At 39.8% G+C, this 27,344-nt stretch overlaps 2 protein-coding genes and 1 long non-coding RNA gene across 3 annotated transcripts in view; 2 read left to right on the top strand and 1 right to left on the bottom strand.

The window, feature by feature from the left end:
• Positions 1-27,344, top strand: part of LOC306819949 (alpha-2C adrenergic receptor-like) — a gene marked incomplete at its 5' end in the record, with an annotated part of 139,580 nt that overhangs the window by 21,693 nt on the left and 90,543 nt on the right.
• The window catches only part of LOC306820133, a 43,476-nt gene that overhangs the window by 841 nt on the left and 15,291 nt on the right, over positions 1-27,344 (bottom strand). Inside the window, exon 2 of the long non-coding RNA XR_013778642.1 lies at positions 176-1,087. This is a non-coding gene — a long non-coding RNA (uncharacterized lncRNA). The remainder of the gene's footprint in view (positions 1-175; positions 1,088-27,344) is intronic.
• The window catches only part of pi4k2b (phosphatidylinositol 4-kinase type 2 beta), a 50,348-nt gene continuing 31,873 nt past the window's right edge, over positions 8,870-27,344 (top strand). Inside the window, exons 1-2 of the mRNA XM_079337836.1 lie at positions 8,870-9,568; positions 26,696-26,847. Of these exons, the coding sequence (XP_079193962.1) occupies positions 9,220-9,568; positions 26,696-26,847 (501 nt within the window). The 5' untranslated portion in view covers positions 8,870-9,219. The remainder of the gene's footprint in view (positions 9,569-26,695; positions 26,848-27,344) is intronic.

A 27,344-nucleotide genomic window follows, 5' to 3' on the forward strand; every position in this document is an offset into this window, starting at 1 on the left:
GTTTAATGCGTGCACATATATTAGGCTACTACAAAAAGTTTAAAGTTTTAATGGAATAGAGGACCGACGTAAAGCTTGTGTTTCTGTTTGTTTCCAAACCGCGCGTTCCGTCTTTCCCCACTGCGCACACACAAACACACACACACACACACTCCACAGTTTAAGGTGTGCACACATATTAGGCTACTACAAAAAGTTTAAAGTTTTAATGGGATAAAGGACCGACAGAAGTAAAGGTTGTGTTTCGTTTCGTTTCCAAACTGCGCGTTCCGTCTTTCCCCACTGCGCACACACACACACGCGCGTGCGCTCTCTTGTAACAGAGTTGGATTTATAATAAATAGTATGACTACATATATTAAAACAGACTGTCCGGTGTCTATTACGCTCACACTAGAGAATATAACAGAGGACTCCAGCAGATCAAATCATTAAATGTTTGTCTGCGTATATAATATTTGATGTTAAACAGCCAGAGATTTAAATCATTAATAAGGAAACGTTTTTGTGTCTGATGCCGAAATATTCAATGTGTCTGTTCGATCGTTTCTGAGGTTGTGGGAATAATTCACCAAAAAACACTTTGAATAATCAAGCCACTTACACTGTGCACCTGAATGTGCGCAGCGCAAATTACAAACTATTGCAGGGAGGCATCCTGTCTGTTCTCACTCACTACCACGTATCATTACACCTCTTTAATCATGTTTTAGTGTGTTTTTTGTGCTTTAATTCTTTTGTTCTAAATGTTTGTTTGTAAGGTGTTTGATGCTCTCGGTGCAAGACAAGTTCCCCCAGGGGCAATAAAGGCTTCATTCATTCATTCATACACAGACGCATGAAGCCGATCAAAGCAGAGTCAGAGAACGGGACTCCCTCATGTTACGTCATATGACGCGTTGTTGAAAAAAAAGCACGTTCTAAACGGCTATGCTAAAACAGCCACTTTCTCCTCTAAATTAGAGCACTTATGTGTTGTAGAACATATTAAAAAAATAACCTACTTATTTTACAGCCATTAACAGACTATATAAAATATTAATTAAAAAAATTTTTTAACCTGCAATATGCTCTTTAAAATACCACACTGTTTTTAAGCACAATCTGTATTTGTTAAAGTTACAAGACTAGTGTTACATTTCACGTGATTGAATAAAATATAATAATGTAATTGCCTTCTCAGTCGTGTCTGTATCATACCACTCTACTGTCTTTAACACTAACCTGCATTAAATGTTCAGCACTCGAGTGTTGATGTACTTTTAAAGCTATTTGTTTCCCAGCTGTGACTTCTGTCATTGCCCTACACGAACATGAGACATTCTATGTTTTTACAGCTTAAAACAGGAGAGAAAAGGTTTAAATCAATAAATACTTAATTTTATTTATAACACATTGGCTGAACAGTGGTTCAGTTATAAAAGTGAGGAGGTTACTGGTTTGAATCCCTGTCTGACAGGAGTCTCTCTGTGAGGAGTTTGCATGTTCTCTTCCCTCCACAGTCCAAAGGTGTTCACCGAGAGGAGAACAAAGTAAGGGAGACCATCAGGTGAGTTGGCAGGGGTATCTGTATCAGCCATCTTTCTTCTTCCTTGTGTCTAAAATGAGGATGATAAAAAAACAATGAAATAAACATCTTAGACAAGGAAAAGAACCAGAGAAAAGGTCCATACAAGCAGAAACCTTAATGAAACAGATTCATTTACCAACTCCACAGTTATGCACAGAAACACATAAACTCTGTAAATGTACATAGAACTGAAGTAACTACTGACAGCAGATATGACTTTAGTACTATGTACACCGCTACTTTCTATCATATAACATATTTTCACCAGCATATGTTAGATCTGTACACAGCTTATGTTGCTAACTTAGCTAAAAATAGTTTGTTCGTTTTTTGCCAAAAATAAAAGGTTTAATAACCCACAGTTAAAGAAGATAGACAGATAGAAAGATAGACAGATAGACAGACAGATAGATAGATCGACAGATAGATAGATCGATAGATAGATAGATAGATGGATCCTGAGGGAAATTCAAGGCATCCAGTAGCAATAAACAAGACATACAGGACACGAAAAAACGTTTAAATTCAATAATTAATATAAAAAGTGTGATTTTCTTAATTCCTGAATGAACTACGTTTAGATATTTGACTTGAAATATATGGTGGTTTTGTACTCACGTTTATGGTCGGTAGATGAATTTCTCTCCGTAAAGATTCATAAGTTCTTGGCGTAGTTGGGCTGCGTAAGCTATCAGAGCGGTACGCAAAGTGGGCGGGGCGTGTTGCCAGGGCTCCTCCCGCCGGACCCTACTGCGCAGACTCTGGTTGCAAAATTCAAAGATGACAGCGCCCATGAGGGCCGTAAAAAAGCTTCACGAACGTAGAACGGAAACAGCTACAGTCCACACCCACTGGTATGAACACTCCCTTTGAGGAAATAACGTGCAGAGCACAACGAGAGATCTTCAACATGTCTAGAACACACTAAGATTGAGTTTGCGATGATCAGATAATTGCTTTTGGAGGAGTTCAGATAGCTAACCTGTAAACCGCGAATTTCAGCCATTCAAAAAAAATATGGCGGACTTCCTGTTTGGTTTTGACCATGGGTGTAAGAGGATTTTATGTAGCTTCTGAAATGCCCAATGAGCATAAAAAATCCTATGCATGTAGGACAAAAAAACCTCTATAGGGAGGCCATTTTTAAGATTTCATGGGGGCGCCACTGAGTCATTTAGCCACGCCCACTTATTATAACAACATGACAAGTTTAATTTTTCTACAGGGATCATGTGTCTGATGTTTGGTGACTCTACACCAATATTAAGACCCATAACAAACTGCTTCCTGTTTGTCACGAACATCACGTCCGTATGACCACGCCCTTTGAGGAAATAACATGCGGAGCACAACGAGAGATCTTCAACATGTCAAGAACAAGCAGATACTTAATATGCGTCAATTGGTTAAACACTTTTGTAGGAGTTCGTTCAAATAGCTAACCTGTGAAACGCGAGTTTTCGCCATTCAAAAGAAATATGGCGGACTTCCTGTTGGGTTTTGACTATGGGTGTAAGAGGATTTTATGTAGCTCCTGACATGCCCAATGAGCATAAAAAATCTCATGCATGTAGGACAAAGAAACCTCTATGGGGAGGCCATTTTTAATATTTCATGGGGGCGCCACTAAGTCATTTAGCCACGCCCACTTATCATAACAACATGACAAGTTTAATTTTTCAACAGGGATCATGTGTCTGATGTTTGGTGACTCTACACCTATATTAAGACCCATAACAAACTACTTCCTGTTTGTGACGAACAACGCGTCCGTATGACCACGACCTTTGAGGAAATAATGTGCAGAGCACAACGAGAGATCTTCAACATGTCGAGAACACACTGACATTCTCATTGTGTCAATCGGATAATTGCTTTTGGAGGAGTTCGTTCAAATAGCTAACCTGTGAAACGCGAACTTTCGCCATTAAAAAAAATATGGCGGACTTCCTGTTTAGTATTGACTATGGGTTTAAGAGGATTTATTGTAGGTCCTGACATTATGAATATAGAAAAAAATTGTCATGCATGTAAAAGAAAAAAACCTCTATGGGGAGGCCTTTCAGAAAGGTAAAATAGGGGTGCGCCGAGACATCAATGTTTGATGGTACGCCGTGGCCACGCCCTTAAACGAAATAACGTGCGGAGCACAACGAGAGATCTTCAACATGTCTAGAATACACTGACACTGAGTTTACGATGATCGGATAAACGCTGTTGTAGGAGTTCGTTCAAATAGCTAACCTGTGAAAGAGGAATTTTAGCAGTTTTTATTGCATTCAATAAATTATGGCGGACTTCCTGTTTGGTTATGACCATGGGTGTAAGAGGACTTTATGTAGCTCCTGACATGCCCAATGAGCATAAAAAAAATTGTGTATGTAGGACAAAAAAATCTCAATAGGGAGGCCTTTTTGAAAATCTCGAGGGGGCGCCACTGACTCATTTAGCCACGCCCACTTTTTGTGCCAACATGTCTAGTTTCATTTTTCCACTGGGATCATGTGTGTGATGTTTGATGAATGTATGACTATATTAAGACCCCTAACAAACTACTTCCTGTTTGTGACGAACAACGCGTCCGTATGACCACGCCCTTTGACGAAATAACGTGCGGAGCACAACGAGAGATCTTCAACATGTCAAGAACAAGCAGATACTTAATTTGCGTCCATCGGATAAACACTTTTGGAGGAGTTCGTTCAAATAGCTAACCTGTGAAACGTGAATTTGAACCATTCAAAAAAAAATATGGCGGACTTCTTGTTTGGTTATGACCATGGGTGTAAGAGGATTTTATGTAGCTCCTGACATGCCCAATGAGCATAAAAAATTTCATACATGTAGGACAAAGAAACCCCTATGGGGAGGCCATTTTTAAAATTTCATGGGGGCGCCACTGAGTCATTTAGCCACGCCCACATATTATGACAACATGACAAGTTAAATTTTTCTACTGGGATCATGTGTATTATGTTTGATGACTTTACGCCTATATTAAACACTGAAACAAACTACTTCCTGTTTGTGACGAACATCAAGTCCGTATGACCACGCCCTTTGACGAAATAACGTGCGGAGCACAACGAGAGATCTTCAACATGTCAAGATCACACAAACACTGACTTTTTGTCAATCAGATAAACGCTTTTATAGGAGTTCGTTCAAATAGGTAACCTTTAAAATGAGAATTTTCGCCATTAAAAAAAAATATGGCGGATTTCCTTTTTAGTTTTGACTATGGGTGTAAGAGGTTTTATTGTAGGTCCTGACATTATGAATGTACAAAAAAATTGTCATGCATGTCAAAGAAAAAAACCTCTATGGGGAGGCCTTTCAGAAAGGTAAAATAGGGGTGCGCCAAGACATCAATGTTTGATGGTACGCCATGGCCACGCCCTTAAACGAAATAACGTGCGGAGCACAACGAGAGATCTTCAACATGTCTAGAATACACTGACACTGAGTTTACGATGATCGGATAAACGCTGTTGTAGGAGTTCGTTCAAATAGCTAACCTGTGAAACGTGAATTTCGGCCATTTTTGTTGCATTCAAAAAAATATGGCGGACTTCCTGTTTGCTTATGACTATAGGTGTAAGAGGATTTTATGTAGGTCCTGACATGCCCAATGAGCATAAAAAAAATTGTGTATGTAGGACAAAAAAACCTCAATAGGGAGGCCTTTTTGAAAATTTCAAGGTGGCGCCACTGAGGCATGTAGTCACGCCCACTTTTTATACCAACTTGTGTACTTTTATTTTTCCACTGGGATCATGTGTCTGATGGTTGGTGAGTGTATGACTATATTAAGGCCCATAACAAACTACTTCCTCTTTGTGACGAACAACGCGTCCGTATGGCCACGCCCTTTGAGGAAATAACGTGCAGAGCACAACGAGAGAACTTCAACATGTCGAGAACACACTGACATTCTCATTGTGTCAATCGGATAATTGCTTTTGGAGGAGTTCGTTCAAATAGCTAACCTGTAAAACGCGAATTTTCGCCATTGAAAAAAAATATGGCGGACTTCCTGTTTGGTTTTGACTATGGGCGTAAGAGGATTTTATGTGAGATCTCGCATGCCTAATGTGCATAAAAATTGTCGTACACGTACGATGAAAAATCCTCAATGGGGAGGACCTTTTGAAAATTTGAAGGGGGCGCCACTGAGTCAGTTAGCCACGCCCACTTATTGAAACAACATGACAAGTTTAATTTTTCTGCTGGGATCATGTGTGTTATGTTTGATGACTCTACGCCTATATTAAGTACTATAACAAACTACTTCCTGTTTGTGACGAACAACGCGTACATACGACCACGCCCTTTAACGAAATAACGTGCAGAGCACAACGAGAGATCTTCAACATGTCAAGATCACACAGACACTGACTTTTTGTCAATCGGATAAACGCTTTTATAGGAGTTCGTTCAAATAGGTAACCTGTAAAACCTGAATTTTCACCATTAAAAAAAAATATGGCGGACTTCCAGTTTAGTTTTAACTATGTGTGCAAGAAGATTTATTGTAGTTCCTGACACTATTAACATAAAAAAAAATTGTCATGCATGTCAGAGAAAAAAACTTCTATGGGGAGGCCTTTCAGAAAGGTAAAATAGGGGTGCGCCGAGACATCAATGTTTGACGGTACTCCATCGGCACGCCCTTAAAGGAAATAACGTGCGGAGCACAACGAGAGATCTTCAACATGTCTAGAATACACTGACACTGAGTTTATGATGATCGGATAAACGCTGTTGGAGGAGTTTGTTCAAATAGCTAACCTGTGAAAAAGGAATTTCGGCCATTTTTGTTGCAGTCAAAAAAATATGGCGGACTTCCTGTTTGGTTATGACGATGGGTGTGAGAGGATTTTATGTAGCTCCTAATATGCCCAATGAAAATTTGTGTATGTAGGACAAAAAAACCTCAATGGGGAGGCCTTTTTGAAAATTTCAAGGGGGCGCCACTGAGTAAATTAGCCACGCCCACTTTTTATGCCAACATGTCTAGTTTTATTTTTACACTGGGATCATGTGTATGATGTTTGATGAATGTATGACTATATTAAGGCCCGTAACAAACTACTTCCTGTTTGTGACGAACAACGCGTCCGTATGGCCACGCCCTTTGAGGAAATAACGTGCAGAGCACAACAAGAGATCTTCAACATGACGAGAACACACTGACATTCTCATTGTATCAATGGGATAAACGCTTTTGGAGGAGTTCGTTCAAATAGCTAACTCGTGAAATGCGAATTTTCGCCATTGAAAAAAAATATGGCGGACTTCCTGTTTGGTTTTGACTATGGGTGTAAGAGGATTTTATGTGAGATCTCGCATGCTTAATGTGCATAAAAATTGTCGTGCACGTACGATGAAAAAACCTCAATGGGGAGGCCCTTTTGAAAATTTGAAGGGGGCGCCATTGAGTCATTTTGCGAATTCTTTTTTACGAAATGACGAGAATATCAAATTTTTCGCCAGACCCGATGACATTGGAGATTTTGATGAGTTTTCATTCACGTTCAAGCCGTCAAAAGTGGCTCCGAAGTGGCGGAAGGAAAAAAAATAAAAAAATCATTAGGGTTACAATAGGGTCCTTCGCACTGGTCAGTGCTTCGGTCCCTAACAATAGGGTCCTTCGCACTGGTCAGTGCTTCGGTCCCTAACAATAGGGTCCTTCGCACTGGTCAGTGCTTCGGTCCCTAATAATCATTTGAAGAACAATAGGGTCCTTCGCACTGGTCAGTGCTTCGGTCCCTAATAATCGTAAGGAAAACAATAGGGTCCTTCGCACTGGTCAGTGCTTCGGTCCCTAAAAAGAAAACGACAAAAATAATCATTTGAAAAACAATAGGGTCCTTCGCACTGGTCAGTGCTTCGGTCCCTAAAAAATAATCGTAAGGAAAACAATAGGGTCCTTTGCACTGGTCAGTGCTTCGGTCCCTAATAATCATTTGAAAAACAATAGGGTCCTTCGCACTGGTCAGTGCTTCGGTCCCTAATAATCCTCATCAGCCCAATTAAAATGTGTTCTGGATTGTTGAGTAACAACTGTGTCTCCCTTAGTATAAGTGTATCCGCAACATCCAAGCTTAATTGTAGAAAAGAATTGAGAATTAGTTAATTTTAGTATGGGTGTGAATACTTATGAGCACAACTGTATAAACAAAATATTTATTTGTTGATGGGGAATCATAAAGCCAATCAAATATGCCATATAAGTGTCATGGCAAACATTTATTTAATCCCAGGATCAAGCGAGGAGCTACTTTCACTATCCATGACCCTGTGAAAATGTCTTGGGGTTAAGGAGATTTCATAAAGGACTAATGTTCGGTTCACATGGCAGGATTTTAAAATTGTTGGCCGATTTCCCAAACCTTAGAGACCACACATGGGGATAAATAAACAGAGTTTTCACAGTTTTGGTCGTACAGTGCATGGTGTGCAGCCACATGGCAACATCAACGCACCACACACAAACCGATTTCACTCACAAACATCCCCTGATCAGATGGGAAATCTCGCAATAACTCTCGAGACTGAACGTGTTTTGATTTTTGGATTGGAACGGAGTGCTCCCAACATTCTTCCGAGCAGACGAGAGCAGTATTAATACACCACACATGACAGGATTATCTAATAAAATTATTTTACGATGATTGGGGCACCCTTAAGATTATCGGGAGGTGAATCTGGGCCAAAATCGGCCTTATTATCCTGCCGTGTGAACTGGGCATTAGGAAAAGGCGATCGCATTGTTTTGACAATCAGACCGCATTTCTACTAAGCGATATAATAATAATGCAACGATAGCGGAGGTTAGTGATATAGGTCTGCAGTTTTGGAAATACAATGTTCAGAAAATGGACAACAAAAAGTTAATCTAAAAATCTTTTTCCTGTGCCTTTTTAGCAGTGAAATATAATCCTAACAACCAAACTATACCAGTAAATTCAATCAACAACAAGTAACTGCAAACATCTATATTAAACATGATACAAGAATGTATAAAAATAATGTTCCCCTTCTAAACACACAAAAGATATAAGAACGAAAATGGAATACACAGACAATAACTAATTATATATTGAATGAATATATAACCCAATTGCAGATTGTCTCCACATTTCTCCTAACATATTGTTAGTTTTTGTTAACGTGCGAGTCCTTAGGAGGAATTGTGGGGTGACACTTTCTCATCTCCTTTGGTAAAAGATGGTCCTCCGTTTCCTGTGCTAATGGAGGTTATAAAAGAAGCATTGGCCTACCTTTCCTTGGCTTTTAGAGAATTCGGAGTGCTCTAATCATGGCCGCCACTTAAACTCTTCCGGGGAAAAAAAGGATAAAGAATAGTGAAAATAGATTGGAGGGACAATCCGAACGCACCTATAAACTTTTGGGCATCTGTTGCCAAAACTCCGCAACAGAAGGTGGCGGTAATGCACCAACGTGATGTATGCAAGCTTCCGTAAAAGGAGAATAAGTGGAAGTCGAAGGATTAGTTGACGACCCACCTCCACACCGGTAAGAAAAAGCAGCTGCTCTTATTGTTTTGGCAACCTACTTGTGGGAATAATTACGTTTTTATGGGACATTCAACGTAACGTAGGCCTATTTAGAACTAAGCGACGATGATGTCTGAGTGCGACCTGACAGAGACAAGCGAGCCAACGCTTGACTCTGAAGCAACGGCGGTTCCTGCCTCTGAATGTAACTTTCACTTCTCGGGACCTGCACAGGTTTTATTCGATGGAACTAGGATTGGTTTAGGACTTTCAGTTAACCCTGGAGTAGCCGTTCGTATTTCGGAATCTTGTGAAAGTGTCTTAACCGAGCTTGAGAATGACGGTTCCGGGGAAGAGGCGCTGTTACTACCGTGTTCAACAGGGAACACGGCGTCTCCTCGGATTGTTCAAGAGAAGAGGAGTAAGCGAAACCGACACAACTCGTCGTCGGATAAAGACACATTGGCCTCCCCAGGTAAGCTTAATGTTAAAGCTATCTATAGTGAGTAAGTTACAGAATTACAGCGGTAAAAACGCTCGATCATAGTTATTTTGTCCACTTTCTCCTGTCCGATGGTATGGTAAAACATTTCAAATTTTCAATTGATTAAAGGAGGCTGGCTAGATAAAGTTGTTGTGCAGCCTTTCTGAGAATTGCTAAAATCTTCCAACTGACGAGAGCAAACCATCTAGGTAGGCTACTCAAGCCCCGCCTCTACGTGTGTAACACATTGACCATTTGAAAACTTCAACTGGGGAAACCGTAGCCTCTTAATGATGACATGCATGTTTGAATGTAAGTGGGTTTAAGAAGTTCTCACATTTCTCTTTTAATTTTGCTTTATATTAGAGCTAAGACAAATCGTCTTTTGTTGGGTAGGCCTACTGATTTGATTTGTACTGTACTGTGAAGTATGGCGATACAATAAGTAAACTATTGCAATTCAGTAGCCTATATCATGTTGCAATTCAATCGCCTACTATTTATTCCCTACAAATGTGTTCCCTGCAATTCAGTTTTTTTTATTACCAGAGACCCCCGAAATGTTGCTGTTGAGGCTTTAGGCAGGTTTCAAGTGTCAATCAGGGGATCTCGGACACCATATTTCAAACCCTACCACAATGGTTTCTCCACAAAATATAATACTCACAAGTGTTTTTGAATTGTTCCAAACAGGATTAAGTATAAGAGGTTAGACCTTGAATAGACACAAACAGCGACTTAAAAGATAATGCTCGTTTCTCTTCAATATGATTGTAAGTCCTGTTGTTTACGCACCTTTACTTTTTTCACATGGCAGACTGTGATACAGACAGCTGCAGATGGAAAATGGAGAACCACCAACAGAAGTTAAAGAAAGAGAGATGACGGAGACTAGCAGCAGACTTCCATTTAAAAAGGCAGACCCTGTGTGTGCATTAATTGTAGCCAAGGCTATTTGAAATAGTATAAAGTGTAGTATAAAATAGTAGACCTTATATCACAATAACCTAAAGGCTGGTTCACACGGCAGGATTTTAAAATTGTCGGTCGATTTCTGACAGACCACACACACGATAAATAATTGGAGGTTTTACAGTTTTGGTCGTACAGTGTGTGGTGTGCAGCCACACGGCTACATCAACACACTACACACAAACCGATTTCACTCGCGAACGTCCCACGATCAGACAGGAAATCTTGCAAAACCTCTCGAGATCAAACGTGATTCCAGAGTCAACAAACGGGCGAAGATGATGCAATAGGGATCGTTTCTGCTGTGTTTTTATATGAAAAAACATGTTTTAAAAAGAGGCGTCGGTCAATTGAGGGGAGACTATGAGAGTATGATCTGTACTTGCTACATGATGATATGGAGGTGAGTAGTTGTTGTTTTGCTGCCAGTGTTTCCTCGCCACTACGTCACCTCACTTTTTGATTGGCTACGCGTCACAGTCAACAGGCTCATGCTGGTTTTCCCCTCGGAGGACACCACACATCATGGGAAATCGGGCCAAAACAATCCAACATGATGAATATCCCCGATTTGAGATCGGAGCGGTCCCGACATTCTTCCAACCAGACGAGAGCAGTCTGAACACACCACACACGGCAGGATGATCTTATAAGATTATTTTATGACAATCGGGGAGTCCAAAATCAGCATAATTATCGTGCCGTGTGAACCAGGCTTAACATAAAAGCTACACACCTTATTTTCTTACTCCCCTACTGAGGTTCAAGACCCTCAAAATGAACAATTTTAATCCAAGCTTATTATAGTGAACATTTCTAACCAATGAAGAGTGAATAATATAGTAAGATGATGTAAACAATTTATTTGTCATCAATTGTGTAAATATATAGCGACCATATAGGCTGTACTCTTTTCACTCTTCAAAGACGTTATGACCAGTGTGTTGAGTGCACTTGTTTATTATTTTTTTACATCTTGGACTGTCCTGTAACCCTGAAGCTTTGTGAACAAAAAAAACATGTATCAAATGATATCCGTAAACAAGCTGTTTGATTTTGAATGCTTCACTTATCAGACAGAACTGTTACTGACTAACTTTCTAGATCCCTCCTGGTTGGATGTCTTTTAAACTCAAGTAACACAGTTGTTAGGGTAATACCTGGACATGCTTACCTGCTCCTCTGAACCTGGCCAGAGCCTGATGTCGGGTTCTGCAGACATATTAGATCAAAGCTTTAGGGCATGACCATCCTGGCAACTCGTTCAAGGACACAGCAACTAGGCCTGCATGGTTAATCCTGGAAAATATCTTGATCTCGATACACATACTCCTCCATGTGATCTAAAGCCCTGTTTCCACCAAGTGGTCCGATTCATCTACTTTGTCATTGGCATGGGGCTCTTTCTTTCAAAAACCCAATCAAGCTTCGTTTAAGAGAAGACTGCGTGCCACGAGGACAAACACAGCTTAATAAACAATCAACTGTGTATTCAAACAACGCGGGGTTATGGTTGCCACTGTCACATTGAAAGCGACTATTATTTCGACCAATCAAAGGACTGCAGTGTTTAGCTCCACTTTTTAGGGTGAAAATGCCACATAATGCATGCCGTACTGAACTGCTTGGTGGAAATGGAGCTTGATTTCTAAGTGATGGCAATTAAATTGCTCCAATTTCCTTCTGCATTAACAAAAAGCTGTACTCACGTCAGTGTTTCCCATACACAAATGATAGATAGATAGACTGCCCTGGTACATATATGGTTGCCTATATTTCCAGGTTTTTAAAAATACCTGTTTTATTTATTCATAAAATGGGGTCGCACAAGGTCTGCTGTCCGGACATCCCTCCTGTTAATGCATCTGAGTTGCCACGCTCCTATCAGGTCAAGACTAAAGCATCTTATGCCCTGGTTTTGATGTTTCTGCAGCTGCTTGCTGCTGATGTCACTCGCCGCTCGCCTTTTGTGTTAGAAAAAGTTTTAAAAGCAGAAAAAGTCTTGTTGTGTTGCACAGTCCCCAAAGATTTAGTTAAGAAAAGAATAAGCGCTGTTTGATAAATCCATACACATGCTCACAAAAAGATCACTTAAAACATAAAAATGGTTCATGAAAATGATCACAGTGCAAGAACTGTCTATATAAATGGTGCTCAAAAAGAGTATTGGAAACCCCAAGATAGGCCATGTCTCCCCAATAAAAGTAAAACCTAAAATAACAACATATGACGGAGGACCTTAAAGAAAAACAAAAAATAAAATTTCTATATCACACTTGTAAATATAGGACTTTATTTTCATAAATGTATTCATAAACGATTCCTCGAGTAATTCGACTACAAAAATTGAGGAATTTCTGCTGCCTCAAGGCCTCGTTTAGTTTAGGTTTTTTTTGCGTCATCAAAACTTTGCTATGAATATTAAACACATTTAATGTAGCTAACAGGAATGAATCTATGACTTCAATCTGTGATTGATTCAACAGAACATTATGCTTTCTCAAATGTACTATAACAGATATGTAGGCGACACAAAAACACTGTTATTTCAGCCGTTAAAACATGTTTGGCCTGAATTTTTCATGTACCTGCCACCTTGATCAGTGAATCAAAAATTTAATTTGGGACCCTGTCAGTAATATGGTGAATGTCGGCAGAGGTGGTTGGTTGTAACAAGCAGGCCTTGCCATGGTAGCTGCAAAGACTAAAAGCAGGTTTGTAGGGACAAGTTAAACCTTAATGAAGCAAAAGTATGATTTATGCGATTACTCAATCAATCGATTGGGATATTGGATAGCATACTGGGTTACTAAAATATTCAATAGCTGCAACTCTAATAACAGGTGTTATCTCGAGACACTTAATAAAAAGCAGGTAGAGGACCTTACTCTTTGTCTGCTTACATTACAAAAGAGCAGGTAAAAGACCCTGCTTATTGCTATACTGCAAGAGCCCAGCTTGATCCGTCATAGGCAAGAAAAAAATTCCCTTTAACAGGCAGACATCTTCAGCAGACCCGGGCTAATGACGGAACAGCTAAAACTGTGCTTGGCTTGAAAATGGGATGGGGGAGATGGGAAAAGATGCAAAAGGAAGGATATGATAAGGAAAAAACAAGATTATACAAATAAAGATTTAGAGAGAGAGAGAGGGGTTATAGGTGGTTGTTTGTTCACTGTTCACCAACAGTCCCAAGGAACCTAAGAGAGCTCAGAAACTCCCAGAAAAAGAAGTGGTTAATAACTTGAATTTAAAGATAGTGACATGCAGTAATATGATATGAAAGCATGGAGAGGGCAAAAAATAGAGAGAGAGATAAGAGTTCCATAATCGTATCGTAAAACCTTGGCGCAGAATACAAACACTTGTACATTGATGAGCCACCACAACTGTTTATTTATTTATTTACTTACTCATTCACTGATAATTTACATATTACAAATATCTTTTTATACATGTAAATAGGATGTAATGATTCACTCAACTTGTGATATGTTTAGAGCTGAAACGATTCCTCGAATAACTCGATTACAAAAATTCATAGAGGAATTTTCGCTGCCTCGAGGCTTCGTTAAGTTTTTTTTTTTTTTTTTTTGCGTCATCAAAACTTTGGTATGAGTATAAAACACGTTTAATGTAGCTGCAGCTACCTGCTCCTCTCTCTGACACACAGACACTTCAACACGCACACGCGCGCACACGCGAGTGCGGCGCGCCCCTTTTAACTTTTAGTCAGCACACAGTTGATCCGTGATCCATACGACCCAGTCGGGAACACGTGATCCGGTCAAACGGTCGGCTTTTCTCCGTTCACTCTCTCCGTGTTTGCAGCTAACATAACGATAGCAACGTCCTCTCACAGTCTCTGTCATAGACATACTGTATGTCTATGGTCTCTGTAGTCTGTGAGCGTGCTGAATGCACGCGCTGCAGGAGCAGACAGAGATACACTTTTAATAATGAACAGGCTGATTATATTAAATCTCTAATGTCTTCAAAGCTAAATCAAGAGAGAACTTGTTTGTGGAATAATAATTTAGCAAATATATATTTAAAGTTTCTCAATCTCCTGATCTGACATAATGATTGATTCTGTGATTGATTCAACAGAACATAATGCTTTCTCAATTAAATACTGTAACAGATGTGTAGGCTACACAAAACAGTATTTGTTATTTCAGCCATTAAAACGTGTTTGGCCTGTATTTTTAATTTACCTGCCGCCTTGACCAGTGAATCAAAAAGTTTATTTGGGACCCTGTCAGTAATATGGTGAGTGTCAGCAGCTGTAGAGCAGAGGTGGTTGGCTGTAACAAGCAGGCGTTACCACGGTAACTGCAAAGAAGCAGGTTTGTAGGGACGACCCAAGACGAGTTAAAACTTAATTAAGCCGAAGTATGATTTATTCGATTACTCGATTAATCAACAGGATATTCGATAGAATACTCGATTACTAAAATATTAGATAGCTGCAGCTCTAGATATGTTATATTGATATATTGGGTGATATTGGGTTTACGATATGATTCTTGCATGATTTATTTTACAAAATGAGACTGAAGAAAATTCTGACTGAAAAGGATTACTTAAATTTGCTTGTTTGTATGGTTTGGTCATCACAGCTGCCATGATAACGTCTGCTTGTTACAACCAACCTTCTCTGCTCTGTTCAAGGTTCTTTATTTGTCAATTCCAAAATATGTCAGACATACAGTGAAATCGAAATTACGTTTCCCCCCCTCCCCACGGTGCAATGTAGATAAAAAAGGTACGGTAAATAAAATAAACCAAGGTAAAAAAGATAAATAATATTTACATTAATAAACCTAAATGTGCAAAAAGTACAAAGTTAAATAAAATGGAGTATAAAACAAGATTATAAGAAAAGTGAAACTTGTGCATGCGTGCAATGTGCAATAAGTGACCAGGGTTCTGTTTCAATGTTCAAACAGGAGGAGGTTCCAATGTTCAGTGTTCATGGGGGCAGAGGGGAGGGAAGGGAGGGAAGAGAGTTCAGCTTCCTGACAGCTTGGTGGAAGAAGCTGTTTCTCAGTCTGGTAGAGCCGGCCCGCAGGCTGCGGTACCGTCTCCCTGATGGCAGGAGGCTGTGTGAGGGGTGGGTGGGGTCACTCACAATGCGGGTTGCTTTGCGGGTGAGGCGGGTGCCGTAGAGGTCCAGAAGAGAGGGGAGCGGGACACCGATGATCCGTTCAGCCGCCTTCACTGTGCGCTGCAGGGTCTTGTGGTTGGCAGCAGTGCAGCTCCCCAGCCACACAGTGATGCAGCTGGTCAGGATGCTCTCGATGGTGCCTCTGTAGAAGGAGCACATGGGTGGGGGTGCTCGTGCTCTCTTCAGCTTACGGAGGAAGTAGAGGCGCTGCTGGGACTTCTTGGCGAGTGATGTGGTGTTGGCTGTCCAGGAGAGATCCTCACTGATGTGGACCCCCAGGAACTTGGTGCTGCTCACTCTCTCCACAGCAGCACCGTCGATGGTCAGGGGGGGTTTGGGAGTGGGGGCCCTCCGGAAGTCGACGACAACCTCCTTGGTCTTGTCGATATTCAGGAAGAGGTTGTTGTCTTTGCACCACGTGGTCAGTTGGCCCACCTCCATCCTGTAGTGCGTCTCATCGTTGTTGGAGATGAGACCGACCACTGTTGTGTCGTCCGCAAACTTCACAATGTGGTTGCTGCTGAAGGATGGAGTGCAGTCGTGGGTCAGCAGCGTGAAGAGCAGGGGGCTGAGCACACAGCCTTGGGGGGCCCCAGTGCTCAGGATGGTGGTTTTTGATGCGTTGCCGCCAACCCGCACAGTCTGAGGCCTCTCGCTGAGGATGTCCAGCAGCCAGTTGCACAGAGAAGTGCTGAGCCCCAGCTGGTCCAGTTTGCCGATCAGCTGCTGAGGGATGATGATGTTGAATGCTGAACTGAAGTCTATGAACAGCATTCTGACGTATGAGTTTTTGGAGTCCAGGTGGATGAGGGCTGGGTGAAGAGCAGAGCAGATTGCATCCTCAGTTGATCTGTTGCCCCGGTATGCAAACTGGTAGGGGTCTAGGGTGGAGGGAAGGGAGAATTTGATGTGGGCCATGACTAATCTTTCAAAGCACTTCATGATGATGGTGGTCAGTGCAACGGGTCTATAGTCATTTAAAGTTATCTCTTGATTAATCTTTGACAACATATCTCTGCTGCCTGCGGGTGCATTCAGCATGCACTACCTGCAGCACTGCACTGTTTCACAGAGTCTGAGGCCACATCCTCACCTATCTGGATTTTTTGGAAAACATAGTATTTTCTCTCCCTTTTGGCCTCCCATCCGCATCCTATTCTCATTCTACATGACTATTGACAATGGAGTTTTTGTCTGTCTGTCTGTCTGTCTGTCTGTCTGTCTGTCTGTCTGTCTGTCTGTCTGTCTGTCTGTCTGTCTGTCTGTCTGTCTGTCTGTCTGTCTGTCTGTCTGTCTGTCTGTCTGTCTGTCTGTCAACAAATACTTTGAAGAACGCATTCCAGGGTGGAGATTTAAAAAAACAAAAAAAAAAAAAAAACTGTTTACTTGTATTCGTGTGCAATATGACGCTTTTTGCATCACATGAAGAAAACTTTCAAGCAAAGAAAAACATATTTTCCTCGTCTCAGGGCAAAATGAGGGCTGGATTCACGACCATTCAACACCACTACCATGTTTCTAATGATACACAGCTTCATGCAAATGGTTGAAGTATCCCTTTAAGACAGACGTTTTTCTTATAAGCCACATTTTCTTTGTTATTTTTAGATTAATCTGCTATAGCTTTAAAATACTGTGTACTCATTTGCCTCTTTCAAACCTGTATAACACACAAAAACCTTACTTAAATACTACCTCCATCTAACTAAACAACCAAGTGAAAGAAAGTAACTTAAAATACCACACTGTTTTTAAGCAAAATCTATATTTGTTAAAGTAAGTTACAAGACTAATGTGTTTCTTATATGATTGAATACAATATAAATGTAATTGCCTTCTCAGTCGTCTGTATCATACCACTCCACTCTCTTCATGTGTATGCTTTCTTTAACACTAACCTGCATTAAATGTTAAATACTCAAGTGTTGAAGTACTTTTAAAGCTATTTGTTGCCTGACTGTGACTTCTGTCATTACCCTAGAAGAACATGAGAAGTCATATTGTTTATAGCTTAAAATAGGAGAGAAAAGGTTCAAATCAATGAATACTTTATTTTATTTATAACACACTGTCTGAACGGTGATTCAGGTATAAAAGTGAGGAGGTTCCTGGTTTGAATCTCTGTCCGACAGGAGTCTCTGTGAGGAGTTTGCATGTTCTCTTACTTCCATAGTCCAAAGGTGTTTGCTGTGAGGAGAAAAAAGTAAGGGAGACAATCAGGTGAGATGACAGGGGTACAGTATGAAAGATGTATGAAACATTTAGCATTTTTTTTAATAATTAACCTCATACATCTCAATAGGATACATAACGTTTACACAACCCTGATTGCTACACTTACTTCTGGTATTTGTATCAGCCATCTTTCTTCTTCCTTGTGTCTAAAATGAGGATAATAAAAAACAACTAGACAATTCCAGCAGAAATTGTGAGGGTGGTTGCCGTCTGTGTTTCTGAGTTATACTGCAGTAAAACTGTTTAACTGTAGTCAGCTAACAGCTAAGACAGAACTCTGTCCCACTGCTATGGTCCCACTCAAATGATGATGTCATCACTCTCTGAATACCTGCTGCTCACTGATTGATAGAATGTTCTGGCAGTTTGGCAGATCAAAGCTGAATGTCAACCAAAGTCTTTGAATGGGCTTACCCCTGCTCGCAAAGCCTCAAATATCTTAAAAACTAAACATGATATCACTGATCCGTTTGGACTGTGAGCGACAGCACAAATAGGCGCACGTTTTGATATATTTTATTTGTATGTAACATTCAGACTGGGACCACAGTGGCAATTTTAAAACATGAGTGAAAATTGTGAAATTCTGGAGGTTAGGTAGAGTGAGAGCCCAATGTGTGTGTATGTGGTGTGTGACTGTCAAACAAATTCCTCCCCTGGGAGACTGAAACATTTTATTTCTTTATTTTTTGCATTATGAGTGAGAGTACACTCAGAGCTTTATTTTGATGTATTTTGTTTATATATGCGAGCAACAGTGACTTCAGGATGGCGATTTACAAATATGTTTCCAAAACTGAAGTTTTTGGCAGTTACACTCTAGGATTTCAAATTTTGCCATTCATTTTCAATGGGGCAATTTTGGCCAAATTTTTGTCACTTAAACTCGATTTGTGTCCAAACCGTGTGCCCGAGGTTTCCACAAAGTAATGGCACACATTTTGGGGCCGAGCCGCTCGTTTTGATACCTTTCTTGTGTGTGTGGCGCAAACGCTGTGGGAGGAGTAGCGCGGCCCGTTTTTAGGATATAATAAGAATAACTAGAAAATTTGCATTTCCCTGCGGAAAATGCGTGTGAATGCTTCCTGCTGAAATGTTGCAGAAACGCTGCTGAATGAAGAAGAACTAGCAGAAGTAGAGGAGAATTAGCAGAAAATGAAGAAAAAGTGGAACAAGTAGAAGAAGAGGAAATAGCAGAAGAAAAGTGGAAGAAGAGGAAATAGCAGAAGAAAAGTGGAAGAAGAGGAAATAGCAGAAGAAAAGTGGAAGAAGATCAAATAGCAGAAGAAAAGTGGAAGCAGAAAAAGAAGTAAAAGCAGAAGAACAAGAGGTAGAAGAAGAGGAAATAGCAGAAGAAAAGTGGAAGAAGAGGAAATAGCAGAAGAAAAGTGGAAGAAGAGGAAATAGCAGAAGAAAAGTGGAAGAAGATCAAATAGCAGAAGAAAAGTGGAAGCAGAAAAAGAAGTAAAAGCAGAAGAACAAGAGGTAGAAGAAGAGGAAATAGCAGAAGAAAAGTGGAAGAAGAGGAAATAGCAGAAGAAAAGTGGAAGAAGAGGAAATAGCAGAAGAACAAGAGGTAGAAGAAGAGGAAATAGCAGAAGAAAAGTGGAAGAAGAAAAACAGTAGTAAAAGGAGAAAAGGAAGTAGAAGAAAGTGAAAGTATCTGTACAAGAACAAGAAATAGTGATAGAAGAAAATGTAGTAAAAGAAGTGGAAGCAGAAAAAGAAGTAAAAGCAGAAGAACAAGAGGTAGAAGAAGAGGAAATAGCAGAAGAAAAGTGGAAGAAGAAAAACAGTAGTAAAAGGAAGTAGAAGAAATTGAAAGTATCTGTACAAGAACAGGACACATCAGACATGTCACTCGCAGGAGCTGGGGATCGAACCCTCAACCTTCCGATTGACTCTACCAACTGAGCCACAGCCGCCAATCATGAAGAAAAGCATTTACAGTATAAAGTTCAATGCATGTGTGTGCGTGTGTGGAGGGGAGGGTGTTTGTGTGTGTAAGTGCAATCAAGAGCAACTGCATTCAGCTGGCAGCTTCGACTGAGAAAATGGGGGAACATCTCCCTATTCAGTGCTCATTTTAAGGGGTAAAATGAAGAGTTCGCGGCTGAATGATGATTTTATGAGCAAGAGGAGAGATAGCTGAACGCGTTGATGTAATTTTTATGTCTGGCATCCAAGAAATGTTGGAACTACAGCGATGTAAAAACTTAGTCAATTTTTCTTTCATTTGACATTTTTCGTTTCTTTTAACATTATCGCAGATGGAGAGTTTTTTGGACCACCTGCCGCTTTGAAGCTCACTGTGTCCAAACCGTAGCTCCGTTTGTCCTGAAATTTTAATGTGAGCGAGAGGACAAGTTTTCCTACGTTTTGAGGGTAAATTTAGTCATGTGGTGTGAAAATTGTGGTCGCTAGAGCAATTTGTTCGCGAGATTTTGAAATAATCTCACATCTCTGCCGCACTCTAAGCGATGATGTCACGCACTCTAGCTCTGAACATTCCACCACATAGACACCCATTCAAAAAGGGAGAAAACTGTAAAAAACATCACCAAACATTTGTAGGTATAGTTTAAAAAGTATAAAAGATAGCAAACCAATGTAAATGTAGCAAAAGTAGCAGAAGAACGTGTGAACGTTTTAAAGCAAAAAGGAAGTCTCTACGTTGAACAGAGCAGAAGTTATAAGGCTGAGAAGAAGGTTGAAAAGCTGAAACGTTTCCCATTCATTTCAATGGGGCAGAATTTTCTGGAAAAAGTGAAATAACTTAAAAAGTAAAAGTAGTAAAAACGCGAAAAGTCATAGCCATAATGAGCAGAAAAAGCTGAACAGTATGATAGTTGAACGGTGAAAGTAGCAGAAACGGTTGAAGAGCAGAAGCGAAGCAAAAAACGCACGGAAGTGGAATAATAATAATAAAGATTTGGATAACAATAGTGTGAATGCTTGAGCATTCACACTAATAATATCGACAATAGCAGTAGTGTGGTTTGCCTTTCAGGCAACCACCCTAACTAGACAATTCCTGCAGAAATTGTGAGGGTGGTTGCCGTGTGTGCGTGAGTGTCTGTGTGTGCGTGCATGTGTGGGACAGAAGTAAGAATGGTGCCATCTAACAGCTAAGACAGAACTCCGTCACACTGAAACGATGATGTCATCACTCTTAACTCTGAATACCTGCTGCTCAGTGATTGGTTGACATTCAGCTTTGACCTGCCAGAACATTCCATCAATGTATTTGAATGGGCTTACCACTGCTCGCAAAACCTCAAATATCTCGAAAACTAAACATGATATCACAGATCCGTTTGGACTGTGAGCGACAGAACAAATAGGCGCACGTTTTGATGTATTTTATTTGTATTTAACATTCAGACTGGGACCACAGTCGCAATTTTAAAACATGAGTGAAAACTGTGAAATTCTGGAGGTCAGTTAGAGTGAGAGGCCAATGTGTGTGTATGTGGTGCGTGACTGTCAAACAAATTCCTCCCCTGGGAGACTGAAACATTTTATGTTTTTACTTTTTGCTTTATGAGTGAGAGGACACTCAGAGCTTTATTTTGATGTATTTTGTTTGTATATGCGAGCAACAATGACTTCAGGATGGCGATTTACAATTATGTCTCCAAAACTGAACTTTTTGGCAGTTACACTCTAGGATTTCAAATTTTGCCATCTACTTTGAATGGGAGAATTTTGGCCAAATTTTTGTCACTTAAACTGGATTTGTGTCCAAACCGTGTGCCCGAGGTTTCCACAAAGTAATAGCACACTTTTTGGGGCCGAGCCGGTCGTTTTGATACCTTTCTTGTGTGTGTGGCGCAAACGCTGTGGGAGGAGTAGCGCGGCCCGTTTTGAGGATATAATAAGGCGAAGAATAACTAGAAAAATTGCATTTCCCTGCGGAAAATGCGTGTGAATGCTTCACATGCATTCACACGCAAAGACAGTAGCAAAACTAAAACAAGAAGCAGAAGAAGTAAAAGCATCTGCAGAAGAAGAAGATGTAGCAAAAGCAGAAATACAAGAAGCAGAAGAAGAGGAAATAGCAGAAAAAACTGTAGTAAAAACTTGAAAAGTCATAGCCATAATGAGCAGAAAAAGCTGAACAGTATGATAGTTGAACGGTGAAAGTAGCACAAATGGTTGAAAAGTAGTGTTGATCGCAGGAGCTGGGGATCGAACACTCAACCTTCTGAGTGAAACATTTCCCATTCATTTCAATGGGGCAGAATTTGGTGGAAAAAGTGAAATAATTTAAAAAGTAAAAGTAGTACAAACGTGAAAAGTCATAGCACACTTGAGCAGAAAAAGCTGAACAGAATGATAGTTGAACGGTGAAAGTAGCACAAACGGCTGAAGAGTAGAAGCGAAGCAAAAAACGTACGGAAGTAGAAGTATCGGTATAATAAAGATTTGGATAACAATAGTGTGAATGCTTGAGCATTCACACTAATAATATCGACAATAGTAGTAGTGTGGTTTGCCTTTCAGGCAACCACCCTAATAAATTACAATGAGATACGCAACTTAGACAAGGAAAAGAACCAGAGAAAAGGTCCATACAAACAGAAACCTTAGTGAAACTGATTCATTTACCAACTCCACAGTAATGCACAGAAACACATATACTCTCACACATTATTTACATAAATGTTCATCTACCTGTACATAGAACTGAAGTAACTAGTGATAGCAGATGTGACTTAAGTACTATGTGCATATTTTATCACTATTTTCTATCATATACCATTTTCAGTAGCATACGTTAGATCCTACACAGTTTGTTGCTAACTTAGCTTAAAATTGTTTAGTTGTTTTTTTGCCAAAAATAAATGGTTTAATAACCCACAGAGTTTAGATAGATAGATAGATCCTGAAGGAAATTCAAGCCATCCAGTAGCAATATACAAAACATGCAGGACACAAAGAAAAAACATTTTAATTCAGTAATTAATATAAAAAGTGTGATTTTCTTAATTTGGAATTAACTACGTTTAGATATTTGACTTGAAATATATGGTGGTTTTGTACTCACCTATGGTCGGTAGATGAATTTCTTAAGTTCTTGGCGTAGCTGGGCTGCGTAAGCCATCGCAGCAGTACGCCAAATGGGCGGGGTGTGTTTCCAGGGCTCCTCCCGCTGGACTCTACTGCACAGACTCTGGTTGCAAATGACGTCAAAATTCCAAGATGAAAGCGCCCATGAGGGCCGTAAAAAAGCTTCACGAACATTGAATTGAATTGAATGGAAACAGCTACAGTCCACACCCACTGACCCCAAGCAGAAGAAGTTGTCATAGCGTTTTACCGTGCCCATGGTCTGCCGCAGTGCTTGGGCGTTATAGACGGGATCCATGTAGTAATTAAACAGCCGGCCACCAATTCCACAGATTACATTGCATCATCTTGTTTTTGCATTTTGATGTGGACTGAGATATTTTTTGAAAAACAGTTGGTGTGGACAGGATTTTTTTTTGCAAACGGAGGGGGGAAAAAACAGGTTTTTATAAATATCCGTATATGTGTGGATGTGGCTTGAGTGGAGACGTTCAGACTACAGTGACTGTGAAAGGACGTTGACATTGTCATGCTAGCTGCAGACACGATGAGAGTGAAAAATTCCAACGCACTTATCTTACAGCATCTACTTAAGGTAGATGCTGTAAGGCAGGGATGGTAATTTTCGTAAACTAGCATGACTTTGAAAGTAGCAATCCCTCTGTGCCCTTCCCTCTGTACTCCCTCAAAAGCTGTGCCCCTCACTTAAATAAACTAGCACCATTGTTCCAGAAGTGGATTTCAGCTCATTCTTTGAGTGTGGGCTTACAAGTTTACAACTGCTACAGATGCCAAATTTTTCTTTTTCAGAGCACATGAATTATTAATTTGTGTCATAATGAAGACAACTGCAACCAAAATTTTAAGAAGTATACACAGTGGGGGCCCTAAACTGGATTTTATTTTGGGGCCCCCCTTCCAATAACATAATAATAAATTTTTTTTACAATTACTAACAAATCAAATGAACAGCCTATATCAAAAGTGGAACAATAAAAGCATAGATTGATAGGCTATAAACCTGAGCCAATATATGCATGCGCATCCTTTGCGCGTTTGCAGAGCACGATAATACTTTATTCATCCCGAGAGAAATTCCATTCACTTGCGCAAAATGGGGTCCATGGATCGCGGGGCCCTACACACAGCGCGTGTTCTGCATTTAGGGGAGGGGCGGGCCTGAGTATACAGTATCTGGAGAAGATTACCAACCTTGCCTTTAATTCAGCTCAAGAGAAATTAAAGCATCAAGTAGTAGATTATAAGATCTATCACCTGCAGCCCCCCATGCATAGAGCCTATTTACCTGCACTAAAATGAAAAAGAAACCCCTACAGAAATCAAAATCTAATTATTGCCTCCAATAGAAACATAGACGTACACCATTCAAAACACTGAAAGAAATAAAAACCCTTTATACATTTAAATTACAGATTAAAGGGATACTTCACCCATTTACATGAAGCTGTGTATTATTAGAAACATGGTAGTTGTTAAAAAGGCCAGCTCAAGTTGGACTGTTCCAAACCTCCCCTACAACAGTGGTAGGTTCCGGCTCCGTAGTGTCTGTCAGTGTTTTGACGGAGAGAGACCGGAGAGTTTGAAGTTTAGTTGCAAGGTTGACAATGTAACAGAAAGGGTGCTACTTTGTTCTTTTTCACGTTTTGTGTGCGTCCACTGAATGTGAGTATATTTAAAAGTTAATCAATGCTAAATCATCGAAAGTTAGAGTTAGCCACTTGATGTTTGATGTTTATATGGATCTTTATGATCACGTGAGTTGACGTAGAGAGTTTTCAAGTTTGTAATGAGCCTCTGCTTATTTGATTGCTTCATTGAATTGTTTAGTGCACCTTTCCAACATTATTTATGTTAAGTATGTTATGTTGGAATATAATGTCATTTAGTTTATTATACTGAAAGGAATTCGTTAGCTTAACACTTTGATTATTTCTCTCGTTTATTTCCTTTCAGAAACCACACACACAAACATACACAGCCAAGAGATTTTACACATTCCTGTGTATGTACACCCTTTCACGATTTTTTATTAAACCATTATAACTGGAACCTGCGACTCCTGCGTGATTCACACATTCACACCAATGGTGGTTGGATTTTTTTTCTGAACCCAAGTTTTGAGAGAAGCCTCAGTCAGCTGATCTTTCTTTTAGTAGTAGTGTTGAATGGTCGTGAATCCAACCCTCATTTTGCCCTGAGATGAGAAAAATGTGTTTTTCTTTGCTTGAAAGTTTTCTTCATGTGATGCAAAAAGCGTCATATTGCATTACTTGAAGAAAACTTCCAGGCAAAGAAAAACATATTTTTCTCGTCTCAGGGCAAAATGAGGGCTGGATTCACAACCATTCAACACTATCATGTTTCTAATGATACAAAGCTTCATGCAAATGGGTGAAGTATTCGTTTAAACTGACACCTGTCCAATATGTTACAGCTGCACATAAGCATTTCTATGGAAAGGTACAGCAGTGTTTGAATGGAGGTGGTGCACATTTACATTGAGTCTGTGCATACTTTAATGTGTAAGTGTTGTAATATATTACCCAACAAGAGGCTGTTTTCTTTAAAACCGATAAGTCGAAAGGCTATACAAGCAGGACTGCAGAGTGCTGTGTGAATATATGATATGTAGTCTCCAATAATATCAGAAATATGTTTAAAATAGTGTTGCAGACCAACTGGAAACAGATGACAAACTACAAAGTATTTATTTTGTTTACAAGCCCTATTTGCTTGTGTGTTTGTGTAAAACAAAACTTAAAATTCCACAGTGGTCAGTAACTAAAATGAAATGTCCATTTTACTGTCATAATATTTCTCAATATAATAAAGGAGATGCCATAGAGGTAGGAAGAATATTGTTTTTTCTTTCATTCTGTTTATTAAATTATCCATTCCATTTCAGTAGAGCAGGCTTATACTTTATTGGCATCTCTCAATATTAGTCTGTCTGCCTGTCTTGTTTCAAGAGCCAATCAGAGACAAAGTAGTGTGGGTCCTTGTGGGATGTGAATTATTTATCAGGCTTTTTGTAAAATCATGATTGTTTTACCTTTTATTTATATAATATTTCTGCACATGTAGTTGCATTAGATGTGTGCCTATTGCAATATAATTAAGGTTTTTATTCATGATTAATTTTTAACAAATGTTTGAGCTTGAGTTTTATGATCTTTTTTATTAAGATATTATTTTAACGTGACATGAGTGATGTGAGCATGGAAACTCACCTGGCAGAAAGATCTTTTAGTAGTCTGTTTTTACCCGTTGAACATTCATGGTAACTCAGTAAGGATTCATATAACTCCTGAAATAAGCGAGGATTTTGCTTGATCCTGCTTCATAGAATTGGAACAACAGAAAAACTGGAGAAAAAGTCTTTTGGGATTTTCAAATGTTAAAATGATAACGGATAAGATTATTAATAGTAAAAATCTTTGTTGATATGATACTTTTTTCCTGGGGGTTGGGCTTAGTTTTTCTTTGATACAATTAATGTACTCCTTGGTAAAAAAGGTTTGAAACAACTTTTTAACACCATATTTTGAATGACTTAAGATGGTAAAGCGTTATAAAAGCCATTTTAACACAGTCTGTTTTCCTACAAAGTAAATCACAGTGTTAAACAGATATTTTTCCTCCACTAGGTACCAACAGTGGGGATTTCAACCGTTTCCCTGATGATCCAGAGTTTGCAGATACTATCCAAATGGCCGAACAAGCCATTGAGAATGGTGTATTCCCAGAAAGAATTTCCCAGGGTTCAAGTGGGAGCTACTTTGTCAAAGACCTTAAAGGGGTAAGGAGGGAGTTAAGAAGTGACACAAGCCCTATTCAGACTGCTTTTTCACAGCGCAATATTTCAGCCCCTGTGATGATTCACTTTTAATATGATTGTCACAGAGGCATTACTGGGGGATTAAGTGATTCCTCCTCTGTATCGTCTTAGTTAGCAACAGAGGCATTAAAGGAGCCAGATGTGATAATCTGATCCAGGGTGGGAGTGCACTTTTGCAAAAACAGTATGAAAAGGGCTTAAGATCCTGAAAAATTGAAGGAGATTAAGGACTTTTGACTGACATTGGCTTTTAAACTGGCTTAGTGGTGTGCGATATAACAGTCTTAGATTGTTAAGGATTTGAATGTGTTGAGGATCATAGAACCGGGCTAGTTTGTTAATTCTATTATACTGCGGTACATGTTTCCACACAGATGGGTCTCTCCCTCCCCTTCAGCTCTGCAGCGAGCGGGATCAGAACATTAAAACAAACATTATTTCGTAAAAACAACTCCATC

Source organism: Symphodus melops, assembly GCF_947650265.1.
Source record: "Symphodus melops genome assembly, chromosome: 2".
Lineage (NCBI taxonomy): Eukaryota > Metazoa > Chordata > Actinopteri > Labriformes > Labridae > Symphodus > Symphodus melops.